This window comes from Geotrypetes seraphini, chromosome 13 (genome assembly GCF_902459505.1).
Source record: "Geotrypetes seraphini chromosome 13, aGeoSer1.1, whole genome shotgun sequence".
Lineage (NCBI taxonomy): Eukaryota > Metazoa > Chordata > Amphibia > Gymnophiona > Dermophiidae > Geotrypetes > Geotrypetes seraphini.
Genome location: NC_047096.1, coordinates 25,871,107 through 25,884,809, shown reverse-complemented (window position 1 = coordinate 25,884,809; position 13,703 = coordinate 25,871,107). Strand labels below are relative to the sequence as shown.

At 44.3% G+C, this 13,703-nt stretch overlaps 1 protein-coding gene across 4 annotated transcripts in view; it reads left to right on the top strand.

Annotated features, from left to right (window-relative positions):
• Nucleotides 1-8,810, top strand: part of SIDT2 (SID1 transmembrane family member 2) — a 46,183-nt gene extending 37,373 nt beyond the window's left edge. For all 4 annotated transcript variants that reach the window (XM_033917661.1, XM_033917660.1, XM_033917662.1 and 1 more), the window contains 2 exons: nt 4,806-4,919; nt 7,046-8,810. In XM_033917661.1, the coding sequence (XP_033773552.1) occupies nt 4,806-4,919; nt 7,046-7,108 (177 nt within the window). In that variant the 3' untranslated portion in view covers nt 7,109-8,810. The remainder of the gene's footprint in view (nt 1-4,805; nt 4,920-7,045) is intronic.
• The last annotated feature ends 4,893 nt before the right edge of the window (nt 8,811-13,703 follow it).

Sequence of the window (13,703 nt, the reverse complement as noted above, 5' to 3'; positions counted from 1 at the left end):
AGCCATTTGGTTGGCATTATTTGCTTTCCAGGTGTTGCTGAAGGGCAAGTTAGTTCAGGTTCTCTCGGGCAGTACCACGGTGGTGGCTTATGCCAAACGTCATCTGGTAGTGCAGGAGACTTCTCTTCTCATGGAATTGGCAGAGACTCATCTTCTGGACATCTTGGCTTACCACATAGTGGGAGTGGACAACGTTCAGGTGGACTTCCTCAATTATCATGTACTGGATCCCAGAGAGTGGTGTCTCGGCCTGGAAGCCTTCAAGTTGATTGTTCAGGCCTGGAGATAGCTGGTCATGGACCTCATGGCCACGAGTGTTGACGCCAAAGTGCCAAGGTTCTTCAGTCAGCACAGGGATTACCAGGCCAAGGATCTGGATGCTCTGGTGCAGTCTTGGCCGACAGATGGCCTGCTGTATGTTTTTCCTCCATGGCCACTGATGGGCAGAATTCTTTGCATTGCTCGGCACACAGGCTTGCATGATCCTGGTTGCTCCAGACTGGCCCAGGCACCCCTGGTACGCAGATTTGGTTCATCTTCTCATGGCAGATCCTCTTCTGTTCCTCTTGCCAGACCTTCTGACTCAGTCCCATTCCAATGTTTGATCCTGGTCCCTTTGGTCTTATGGCTTGGCTCTTGACAGGGAACACCTAAGTAAGAAAAGTTATTTGGATAAGGTGATCTCCACCCTCTTAGGTTCTCGTAGACTTTCAACCTCTCAAGCTTATGTGCGTGTTTGGCATCTCTTTGAGGAGTGGTGTTCCGTGTGGGGCATGGTTCCGCTTCATGCATCTTTGCCTTACATCTTGGAGTTCTTGCAGGATGGCCTGATTGCCTGGTCCTTCCTCAGGGTTCAGATTGCGGCTTTCTCTTCTTTTTGTGATCTGTTGCTTGGTAGGCGTTTGGCCTATTCGATTTTTGTGATTCGATTTTTGAGAGCAGGGAAATTGCTCCAGCCTCCAGTTCATCCTTTTGTTCCAGCCTGGGATCTCAATTTGGTTCTTTCTGTACTGGTTCTTCCTTCTTTTGAGCCTCTCGGCTCCTGCATGTTGAAGGACCATACTTTCAAGGTGGTGTTACTGGTGGCCATTACATCAGCGAGGCACATTTCCGAACTTCAGGCCTTTTCATGAAGACCTCCCTTCCTGGAGTTTTCCAGAGAGTGGGTTGTTCAACGGCCGGTTTCCTCATTTCTGCTGAAAGTGGTTTTGCCTTTTCATATCAACCAGTTCTTTGTCCTTCGGATCTTAGGTAGTCGGGAGGGTTCTTTGAAGCAGAGACATTTGCACAAATTGGATGTCCGTAGAGTCTTTCTTGCTTATGTTCATGGATTCAGGAGTTCCATCAGTCGGATCGTCTTTTTGTCCTCTTAGGGGGTCCTTGTAAGTGGAGACAGTGCTTCCAGGCTACGATTTTGAGCTGAATCAAGGAGGCTATCGCTTTGGCATAACTTCTTCAAAAGAAGCCTGTTCCAGATTTTCTCAAAGCTCATTCCACTCAGGGGCAGGCAGCTTCTTGGACTGAGTCTTCTCTTGTGTCTCCTATGGATATCTAAAGCTGCATTTTTGTCTTCACTCCATGTGGATGTTCAAGTGCATCGGGACGCCGTGAGCTTGTGATGGCCCTTCGGGAGTCTCACCCATGATGGGTACTGCTTTGTTTCGTCCCATTCGTTTCTGTGCCGGTCTGGAGGGATGCTAAAGAAGGCGAAATTAGGTTCTCACCTGCTAATTTTCTTTCTTTTAGTCCCTCCAGACTGGCACAGACTACACCCTGTCATTTTTATTCTGTGTCTTTTCATGAAGAGTATAGTTTTTTCTGCGGTATCTTTTTGTCGGGGTTGTTAGGGAGTTCAATAAGAGCAGCGACATTTGGTTCTTATTCTAATCAATATCCAACAGTGTTTTTCCTGACCAATTACTTGAGTTTCTCCTTCTGTGAGTGACATTGGTGTTTCTAGTTTGCAGTTATTAAGTTCTTAGTTAGTTGCTGCTTGGCTATTTGTCAGATTGATTGTAGATGGGACTGCACAGCTCGCTTATACTACAGCCAAAAGTCAATGTCTCAGTCTCCACCTGCTGGCAGAGAAGCGTAAATGCATCCGTTCTGTGCCAGTCTGGAGGGACTAAAAGAAAATTAGCAGGTAAGAACCTAATTTCTCCTTAATAATAATAAAACACTATGGTGGTCAAAAACCTACAAAAATGATAATAAAAACCCAAATCACAATCAATAAGTACATATAGCAGAATGGTTATATCATCAACATTATCTATATCCATCAATTCATTTTTAACTGCTGGGGTAGGCAAGCTGAAATAAATCTGTTTTGGTCGGGGCCAATTTTTGGTCTCCCTGCAGAGTCCGCAGCTCTACAGGTACAGCCTGTGGACTGAGTTTTAAATGGAGCTGTCACTTTAGAAAATTATTTCCCCTTGTGCAGTTTATGGGTGCATATAGCCACAGTTTAAAGTGCAGACTCCTCCTCAGAAGGTACCCATGCTTTGCTGATCAACTCTGGCCCTCTGGCAGTTTCAAAGGGGCATTCTCCATGTTTACACCTAGCTCCTTTGAAAATTGCCCCTTATGCATGGAATGCTCTTGAAGCACTCAGTGTACAAGGTTATAAGCATTTAAGACTCGTGTCTGATAGGGTGAATTGGTTGCCGCATGGCACTGGATTCTGCTGCTCCATGTGTCAGCACTTCACACTCACCATTTAGAGTGGCCACGCAGGCCTCATCCCAGGGGTTCTGTTCATAATCGTAGCACTCTGTCTGCCTGTAGCGAGGGCATTTGGGATTTGCATCGTTGGCAACAGGACCTGGCTGTGCTCTGTAAGTCCAACAGGAGATCAATCATGCATATGTCACCAGAATCGCACAATGACCACGGGCATTGGGCTCCTTTTACTAAGCTGTGTTAGCGTTTTTAGCGCACGCAGATTAGCACACGCCAACCCCCGTGCCACGCGGCTAGAACTAACGCCAGCTCAATGCTGGCATTAGCATATAGCACACGTGGCAATTTAGCGTACACTATTCCGTGCGTTAATGCCCTAACGCAGTTTAGTAAAAGGAGCTGCCCATTGTATATGCTAGCGTGAGTCTGTCTGCTGCAGAATATGAAGATTTCAGTTTCTTTTTAATAATTTATTCTTTATTGAATTTTAAATTTTTATGATCACAAATCATTGAAAATAACAGTATCACTGGAAGTGCATTCTTAATAAAATACAAAGGAAAATATAATATGTTTCCACTGAACATTAGTGCACAATACATGGAGAAGGAGTTTACAAATAGTCGGATACTGTTACTTCATCATAATTAAAAATCAAGGCAAGAAAAGAGAGACAGCCTGAAGTAGACCCCAAAATTCCCAATTACGAGCGTTACACTTGTCTATTGATAGGGGTACTCGCTGTCACCACTGCATTATCTACAATAAATCTGTTGGCTCAAAGAAAATATACCTAATTCCTTTAAAATTAACCAAACTCTTGCATGGAAATCTTAATACAAAAGTTGCAATTTTAAGACCTGGAGGTCTCAAAAGCAAACATGGTTTCCTCTTTTTTTGTGTTATTCTAGAAACATCTGGGTACGTTCTAATTTTTTTATTTAGAAATGTAACATCTTTATATTTAAAAAACATTTTTAGCCACTCTCTATCTGAATCAAGCGCTAATTGAACAAAGAGCGTTGCCACACTAATTTGTTTCTGACTGATGTTTCAAGTATATTTGTCAAGTCCAATAAATCTAATTGTGGTTCTCGCTGGTCTTCTGGAGTCTTCTTCTTTCCCAAAGAAATATAGTACATTTTTGAAATAGGTGGAAAAGAATTTTGTGGGACTTTCAGAACCTCCAAAAGATATCGTTTAGCCCTTTCAGGACCAAGGGACATATTTGCTCCATAACTTTAAAATCCTATAAATTTTGATTGGGATAGTCTACAGTTCTAAATTTGATATGTACGGATTCCATAGGATACTGCCTTTATGTAAACAAACTGGTTCCGACATTCATTCATTAGCGTCGTTGCCAGATTGACGAGAAGATTCACTTGCCACACTGTCCATAAGCCAGAAGTGTGATTATTTTTTTTAAAAAATAATGATATTTCACAAAAAAAATCAATTTTTTTGGCATTTGCAAGCCCTTTTTACCATAAAAATGTCGTCAAAACCACAAAAATTGGCCTACGATCCTTATGGTCCTGAAAGGGTTAAATATGTCTAATGCTGAAACTGTAGATAGTTTAGGAAAATTAATTAATCTTAAATTCTGGGCCTCTTTAATCAAATTGCGCTAGTGGTTTAACACGTGTAATAGCGCGCGTTAAACTGCCGGCCACGCTAGCCTCTACTGCCTTCTCTTGAGCAGGCGGTAGTTTTTGGCCAGCACGGGGCTTAGCACGTGATGAGACGTCGCGCGCGTTAACCCCTCTAGCGCGGCTTGATAAAAGGAGCTCTCTGTTTTCTTGTTATATTTTCCAACACTTCCATCTTAAAATTTGATATTCCCATTTTCCTTTATTAGGAGCTGATTTTGTGCTCCCAAAACCTCATACTTTTTTTTCCTGGTCCAACACGCTTTATTTTCTAGTTTGTCCACTTTTTGTTGTAACTTTAATGTCTCAGAAAGTACCCCAGAACAATTAGTTGTTAACATTTGCATTTGAGTTCCCAGGGATAGTTGTAGGTTAGAAATAGCTTCCCAAATTGAATTTAAATCAATAACCATTGGTTTAAGCAATGGAGTTAAAGAACATTTTAATTCCAGTTTCTCTAACCTTCTGCAGAAAACTCCAGCAGAGTCCCGAGAGCACAACCGAGACTGCATTCTATTGAATTTCTTTGATGACCACGACATCTGGCATTTCCTGTCCTCGATCGCTATGTTTGGATCGTTCCTGGTGAGTGTATCTTGTGTTTCTCGACTTCTCTTCCCCACAGCCCCTCTTCAATGCAGAGGTATAGTGGCCCTTGAAGAACTGGCTTTCTTCGCACGATCCCTGGTTATAGATTTAGCCTTAGGCAATGTGGCAGCTGCCTCTGCGATCACGTTTTTATAAGTGACAGAGTGTTGTTACTATTGCCTTACCTTGATACAGGCCTAGTACAGCTATATCTTTAGTCGCTCACAGTAGCCAGCACACTTACCACAAAGTGAAAGCATGAAAAAACATTTACAATAAAATGCATAATTAAAATCAACAGAGCCACAATAATCACATGTATTTCTTCAGTAAATAACTCTTCAGCTTTCGTGTGTCAGTCGGCCCTATGATGGCCCACACTTTACTTGGGTTTCTGTTTGACTGGAAGCCCTGCTGAGGAGGGGGTGAGGAATTGCAGGGCCTGTCGGGGCACGAGTGCTAGATCGTCCCTTGCTGGAGGGTTACTTACGGAAGGTTTTGCTGGCTGCTCTGGGGTGATCTAAGGTACAAGGGCACCATGAGAGAAGGCAGGATCCAAGCAGAGTCAATGGGGTGATAAAAAGGCCCTCCCCTCCCTGATTTTGGCAGGGGATATTTCCCCTCTCATTATGCCTGTAGGCATCCATACCATGCCTGCATTTCTCTTATAAAATGATTGTACTCTTGTTCTTAATGATACTTGGAATGCCCGACAATCTCTCTTTAATTTTTGAACCAACCATCATAGTAATAGATCCAACTTTGATTCCAAACTCCATATCTCCCTTACAACATCTTTGAAATAACCGTAATAGCCCTTCCTTAAACCCCCAACACCAACTCCTCCACCCAGTATAGACCCTCTCCCTCCTTCCAACAATTTTAAGGAATATTCCAAGCCAATATTCTTCTCCCTTAAACCCCTTTGACCGCATTCTTTTTTTTTTTTTTTCCCAGGCTCTCATTTCTCATATAAATTCCAAATCTAGTTGAGTAGCTCAAAAATGACAAAGACTAGGGGGGACACTCGATGCAGTTACAGGGATATACTTTGAAAACCAATAGGAGGAAATTTTTTTTCACTCAATGAATAGTTAAGCTCTGGAATACATTGCCAGAGGATGTGGTAAGAGCAATTAAGAAGGGTTTGGACAATTTCCTGGAGGAAAAGTCCATAGTCTGTTATTGAGAAAGACATGGGGGAAGCCACTGTTTGCCCTGGGATCGGTAGCATGGAATGTTGCTACTCTTTGGGGTTCCGGAATCTTTTGTTACTCTTTGAGATTCCAGAATCTTGCTATTCTTTAGGATTATGAATGGAATGTTGCTACTCCTTGGGTTTTGGCTAGGTATTAGGGACCTGGATTGGCCACCATGAGAACGGGCTACTGGACTTGATGTAACATTGGGCTGACCCAGTAAGGCTATTCTTATGTTCTTACTCCATCCCACTGAAACACAGCAAGCTTGGACATTAATATACATAATTTAACTTCCCCAGAAACATCTCTGTTTGGGGGGGGGGGCTCCACCCTATTCCACCTTAAGAACATAAGAATTGCCGCTGCTGGGTCAGACCAGTGGTCCATCGTGCCCAGCAGTCCGCTCCTGCGGTGGCCCCCAGGTCAAAGACCAGCACCCTAACCGAGATCAGCCCTACCTGCGTACATTCCAGTTCCACAGGAACTCATCTAACTTTGTCTTGAATCCCTGGAGGGCGTTTTCCCCTACGACGGCCTCTGGAAGAGTGTTTTGCTTCTCTTCCCTTGAGCCCCTAGAGGTGCTCTGTTCTAGAGTGCTATACTCATTCTCCATGATACCTCTTTTTTTTTTTTTTTTTTTCTTTCATCATGCCTCCCCCATAACTTAAAACACTTTGTCCCGGTATTTCTACATTTTCTCGCCAACATCAGCCCTGCTGCTCTTTGACTTTTCTGATCTGTTACTTCTCATGGCCTGCATAAATATCGTCATATATTCCCCAGACAGGGCAGGGCAAGCTCCTAAGATCCCCCTTTTACTCAGCTTTTTAGAATCACAGGGACTGGGGAGGTTGGGGGAGGAGAGGGGGGATATGGGTGATCTGTAAGTGGGAAATCCTCACAAATTCTGTACTTTTCCAGGTTTTGCTGACGCTAGATGATGACCTCGATACTATGCAGAGAGATAAGATCTATGTGTTCTAGGCCTAGGCTTTTGGCATATCTGGGCACTCCCTGCCGCAAATAATTGAACATTTGAAGCTTCCTGCCTCTGTCTACGGATCATTCAGAAGCTTCCCGCCTCATGTGATTGGATGGGCGCTCAGCGATCATTCACATTGCTTCAATGTAGCAGCTGTTTTTCTTCTCCAGAAAACTCCTCCTAATTGTGGGAAGCCATGACCTTGCATAAGTCGGTCAGAAGACTAAGAATTCATGGAAGGGGAGTAGATGGGCATAGACTTCAGTTCTGCTGTGCTTTTCTGCCATGAACATGTGGTATGTTGCCAAGGGGAGACGAGCCTCAGGCATTCTGTGGACACTTTTTGCAAGGAATACAGAAAAGATAGCTGGTGCGGTGGAGAAATATGAGGCCTTTTTTTTTTTTTCCTCTGTGCCGAGTCTGACATAAGTCATTGACTCCGTGTGTGTGTACACACATGTACGTCTATGTGTCTTTTCACCTCTAGAGCAGTTTTATAATGTATACAGCACCATGCAATTTCTGGGAAGAGACACTCGGCCCTGGCAGCAGGTGTTTTGCACATGAATTGTTCCGTTTGATTCCATGAGCATGATAGATCTTTGCTGCATTCTGCTGTGTTCCCTTCAGTTATCACATCCCTCCTGGTGCTACAGCCCTCATTTGGAAATTTCCCTCTCTGAGGTGGAGAGGTTAGTGGGGCTGTCCAGGTTAAGGCTCAGACGCAGGGTTTCTGGCTCTGATCATCTTTCTGGGCAACTTTCAATGATAAAAATCCATGCCCACTCCTAAAAATCTTTGAGTAAACATAAGCCCATGAGCCAGTGGTTCCCAAATTGGGCTCGAGAGACAGGGCTGCTCTTTGTGACTTATGCCCAGCAGTGGTAGCATGGGGTGGACACTGTCCCTGTTAGAGCAGAAACTCGTGCAGACTATCGAGATCTGTGGGTACATACTGTATGGACTGCTGCTTGTGCTGTTATCACTTCCACTGCTGCTTTGCATTATACTTTATATAAGTGGGGGAGAGAGGAAACGGGGGGGGGGGGGGAAGGTCAGCTATTTCATTTTCATCATCTGGGCTCACATAAATTTTGGATAAAAGTTTTGAGTAGCATCGCCATAAGCTTTCCTCTGTGTGTGGGTGCCCCTGTTATATCTCCTCATTGGTTTTGATTCACTTGGATACTGCACAGTGAATCAAGGATAAGGTGCTCAGTCTGTGTTCTTTCCTGGCTGAAATCACTAAGGTGATGCTAAATATCTCAGGTCCTGATATTCAGGCAGTCCGGTCAGAGTTTAAAAGTTAAAATGCTGGTGCTTAACTTTATTCCTCAATGCAACAGCATTATCTGTTGAACTAACACTGCTGGAATATACCCTGCTGGTTGCTGTACATTTAAGAAGTAATTTGATAAACCTTTTTTTTGTGTGTGTAAAACACTGTTTGCCTGCAAAAGGCTTGTTATAAATTATTCATATGTAAAAGTCCCTGTGACACAATTAGGTGTGTACTTGTACATACTTTGGAGTAGGCGTGCTCAGGGGAGGAGTTTGGGAAGAGAGAAATTGGATTAATACCGTATTTTCACTCATATACCGCGCACCCGTGTAAAACACGCACACGGGTATAGCGCGCGGGAAACTGTAATTTATGTAAAGAAATTTTTATATACCGCGCACACCCGTATACCGCGCATGCCGCCCCGACTCTCCCGTCGCCGCCCGACTCTCCTTTCGCCCGCCCCGACTCTTCTCTGGCCACCCCGACTCTCCTTTCGCCCGCCCCAACTCTCCTCTGGCCCACCCCGACTCTCCTCTCCCCCTTGAAGTCCTGTCCCCACCCTGAAAGCCTGATGCCCCCCCCCGACGTCCGATTCACCCCCCCCCCCGCAGGACCGCTCGCACCCCCACCCCGAAGGACCGCTCGCACCCCCACAGCCTCCCCACCCCACCCATCATGGAGAAGCTCCTACCGTTCTCCTGCTGCTTCCTCTGCCGGCGGTCCCGGCCCTTCTGTGAGCCCTGCTCTGAAATGCTTCCTCTTCCGGCGGTCCCGGCCCTTCTGTGAGCCCTGCTCTGAAATGCTTCCTCTTCCGGCGGTCCCGGGGGGGGTGGGGAGGCTGTGGGGGTGCGAGCGGTCCTGCGAGGTGAATCGGACGTCGGGGTGGGGTGGAAATATGTTAAAAAAAACGTTGTAAAACACACTCACGCGTATAACGCGCAAGGTTATGCACGGTTTGTAAAAATCATGTATAACGCGCACGTTATAAGCGTGAAAATACGGTAATTTATGCATTTTAAATGTGGCAACTACAGTCCAACTCTAGGCACTATTTATGCAGCATTCATGCTAGTATTTTTTTTTTTTAAAGGCATGTAGCCTGCAGTGTAATTTTATAAAATAAACTGGTCCCCAAAATCAAACAAGTGCCAGATTGGCAACCAGCAGAGCAGACCTAAGCAGTCCAATGTAATGCAAAACAAAATTTATTGAAATAGCAACAACACAGGAAGAGTTTAAAACAATGGCCAAGTTTTGCCCTTCCCTGGTGCAGTATGATGTCGGATTTTACAAGAGTAAAATCCAGACATGTGGCCCTGCCCAGTTCTACCCAGCCCTGCCCTGTTCTGCACAAGTCACGCCCCGTTTTATCCCCCCAAAACCTCTTCTTGAGCTCAGAGCTGCATTTGGAGAGCCTCCGAGCATACGCAGGTATGACACGAGGATGTCACATGCATGCACATGTGTGTGACGTCACTACATTGCATCTGCGTATATACAGATGCGGCCCCGAACTCAAAACTTTTCAGTCGTGCACTCACTCCATGTCAAAGGCTCGAGTAAATGCTTGTGCCTAACTGTTATTAGTTGCACATGTTATTGACTGCATTCTATAACCTCTGAAAAGTTCTCAGCACAACCAAGAAGAGAGTAATGTGGAGCCATGAGACTTACAAGTTATTCCACACTTTTCTTGACACTTTTCATTTCAATGAGGCAAATGTATCTAGCAAATGGGCACAAGTATAGGGAAACCAAGGCTTTGTGACATCACCGATGAGGTTGGCTCTTAGGCATTGGTGGAATGAGGCATTATGATATCACAATACGAGGAGCCACTGAGAAGTTCTCGGCCCAACCAAGAAGAGAATGATGTGGAACCATGAAACTTACAGGTTATTCCACACTTTTCTTGACACTTTTTGTTTCATGTCATTGAAAAGAAAAGTGTGAAATAACTTGTAAGTTTCATGGCTCCACATGGTTGGGCTGAGAACTGTTCAGTGGCCCCTCGTATATGTGCTGGGGACACCTCTGACCTGTCCATGCCCCTGCCACCTCCACACCTCCTAGTAGTTGCCTGCTAAGGTTCTAGAATGATGACTAAGAGAAATTGCACATGAGGGGTAAAATAACAGCTAAGCGTTTGCAAGTGGTTTCCTCCCTTGCTTTGGTAATGCCTCTTTTTAAGCCAGCTCAACATACGTGCAATATGGAAGTGAGGCCAAGAGAGGTTACTTTTAGCCAGGACAATTCATCTGCCAAATTACTGAACATTTCCTAAAAAGAGAAGGGGAGTAAAATCTGTCCCTTTTCATAATATTGTGTGTGATTGTAAAATACTGAGAAAAGGTATTTCCTGGATGTATGGTTTATAAAATGTGTCTAAATACATTATTTTTGACTTTTTTTTGTTGTTACAATAAATCTTTCAGTAAATTTTTATTTTCTAAATGATTCAGCAGCAGAATGATTTTAAAAATTCCAATTTAAGTCATAATGTATACAGTATATTATATATATAATGTGTGTGTCAATCTAGTTTGTGGAACATTTTTGAGAGTGAATTCTTCAAGTCCTCTTGCAAAGGATGGGTGAGATGGGAGTCTTTGAGCACTGATGGCTAAGTATGCAACGGTGGGGGCAAGGACAGGGGTGATGAGTCGGCAACCCTGGATGCTGATGGGAGCATATGGTTTGGTGTTGGTGATGGGGACAAGGTAGAAACCTGAGTGTGATATTTGGGGGCAGGGGCAGAGAATTGGGTGGGAGTTTCTAGATGGGGGCGTTGTGTGGTGTTTGGGTGCAAGGGAAGAGGGGGATGTTGCAGGCATTGGTTTTCTAAGCTGACCCTTAGAATAACCTAATGCAAATTTCTCTTACTCCTTGGGATCTTGCCAGTTACTTGTGACCTGGGTTACTGGGCTTGATGGACATTCGGTCTGTCCCAGTATGGCAATTCTTATGTCCTGAGGTAACCCCTGCCAGTCAGGTTTTCTTAATTGATTTCACTGCATGCAAATTTCTCTCATACATATTCATTATGGATATCCAGAAAACCTGACTGGCTGGGGTTACCTCAGGACAGGTCTTGGAACCATGGGCCTAATTCTTAGTGCAGTGGCCTGAGAACCAGCAGAAATCTAAGTTTGCACCTGAAACAATGCAGGGTTAAGTGACTTGCCCAACAGTAGTGGGATTTGAACTAAGCTGTCCTGGTTCTCAGTCCACTGCTCTTACCATTAGACTACTGGAGCAGGGGCTTTCAAACCAGTCCTCAGGTTTTTAGGATATCCACATTATATGTGAGATAGATTAGCATACAGTGGAGGTAGAGCATGCAAATTAATTTCATGTACTGTATATTTATTTGGGGTATCCTGGAAACTGGACTGGCTGGGTGTGTCCCAAGAACCATGTTGAGAATCACTAGGCTAACGCCATAAATAGAGAGGTGTAGGGCAAGGGTTTACGTCCAGTTTTGCATCTTAAGGCTGATGTAAATGATGAGAGCTCCTTTTAGTCAAGATCTTAACAGGCTTTATCATCAACGTTTTTAGAAACATATCCAGTCACCATGCATTGGCCCGATCTGAAGTGGTCCAGAGGAGAATGGGTACCAGTGCTAATGATCTGATAGGATTACACAGGACAGAGGGGTTTATGCAGAAAGTATTATCGCAGGTTTTACTGGCTGAGCAATGCAGAAATGGTTTCAGCATGGTGTTAATTGGCATGGAAACTGTTACTGCATTAAAATTAGGGTTACCATATGGCTGCAGAAAAAGGAGGACGAATTGAGACATCCGGGTTTTACTTCCATTGCTTATAATGGAAGTAAAACCCAGATGTCTCTAGCTAGCCTTACTTCCATTGCTTTCAGTGGAAGTAAAACCCAGATATTTCAATCTGTCGTCCTTTTTCTGGAACCATCTGGTAACATAAGAACATAAGAAATGCCTCCGCTGGGTCAGACCTGAGGTCCATCGCGCCCAGCAGTTCGCTCACGCGGCGGCCCAACAGGTCCAGGACCTGTGCAGTAAATTTCTATCTATACCCCTCTATCCCCTTTTCCAGCAGGAATTTGTCCAATCCTTTCTTAAACCCCAGTACCGTACTCTGCCCTATAACGTCCCCCTAATTAAAATGCATGGTAATGTGGGCATTAACAATTTTGAAACTGTGCAAACCACCCACCCCCCAAAAAAAAGTTTCTGATTCATTGTGTGCACAGAAAATAATGTCAAATCCAAGATAGTGTAAATGGTTATTTATTTCGATTTCTATCCTGTTCTCCTAGAAGCTCAGAACGGGTTACAAGTAGACATTCACAATCGTTTGAAAACAGACTAGTCATGATAACAAATAGGTTACAGTAGACAATAACGGAGCTTATTCTAGAGACCAGACTGGTCATAGCGAAGAGTACTAGGAGAAGTATATTGAGGAGGCAGTTTTTAATGGCCCAATTGGCGGAAGAGTGAGGTCTTTACTGCTCTGTGGAAGGCCATCAGTGAGTAGCGACCTGATCTGTGTGGGTAGTCGGTTCCATAGCTGAGGTAGGAAATGGCTGTAGGATCTTTTGTACGCCGTACTTATTCGGAGGGATCTCCCTGCGGGAATGCTGAGTTTTTATTCTGCTTTGGAGCGGAGGGGGCTGTTAGGGGTGTATAGGCGTAGCTTGGATGCTCTGTAGGCTGGGGTTTTTGATAGAATCTCTTATGACTAGGGCTTTGAAGATACATCGCTTTTTGACTGGTAACCAGTGAGCTGCATAGAGCGCTGGAGTAATGGGGTCATGGTAGCTGAGGTTGTATAGGAGTTGAATTGCCGAGTTCTGGACTTTTTGGTGGCGTTTTAGATCTCTTGTAGCGATGCAGTAGTCTAGTCTAGAAAGTACGTAGACATATAGCAGTTGGGCTAAGTCTATTTCTGGAAGGTAGGGTTTGATCCTTCACAGTTGGCGTAGGTAGTACAAAGATGTGGAAACTACCTGCGAGACGTGGGCGGAGAGGGAGTGGTTAGTTGCGAGGAGTGGATGTTTAGCAGTACCTCTACTTCCAGCCTGCCTATCCTGCCCCAGATTGCTTTCTGCATTGGTGTGGTTTACAATAAAGCATATAAATTAGAAATATGAATTCCATTCATATAGGAAAAGTATAGAGAAGAATGTAGACCAGGTTTTTTTCAACCCCACCCATGGCTCAGTAGATCAAGTTGGGGGCTATAGGAACACATCTTCATCCAGGCTGTGAGAAGTATTGTTTACAGTAAGAGAGGAAAGGAAGTTTTCTGTTCTCTGTCTATAAAAG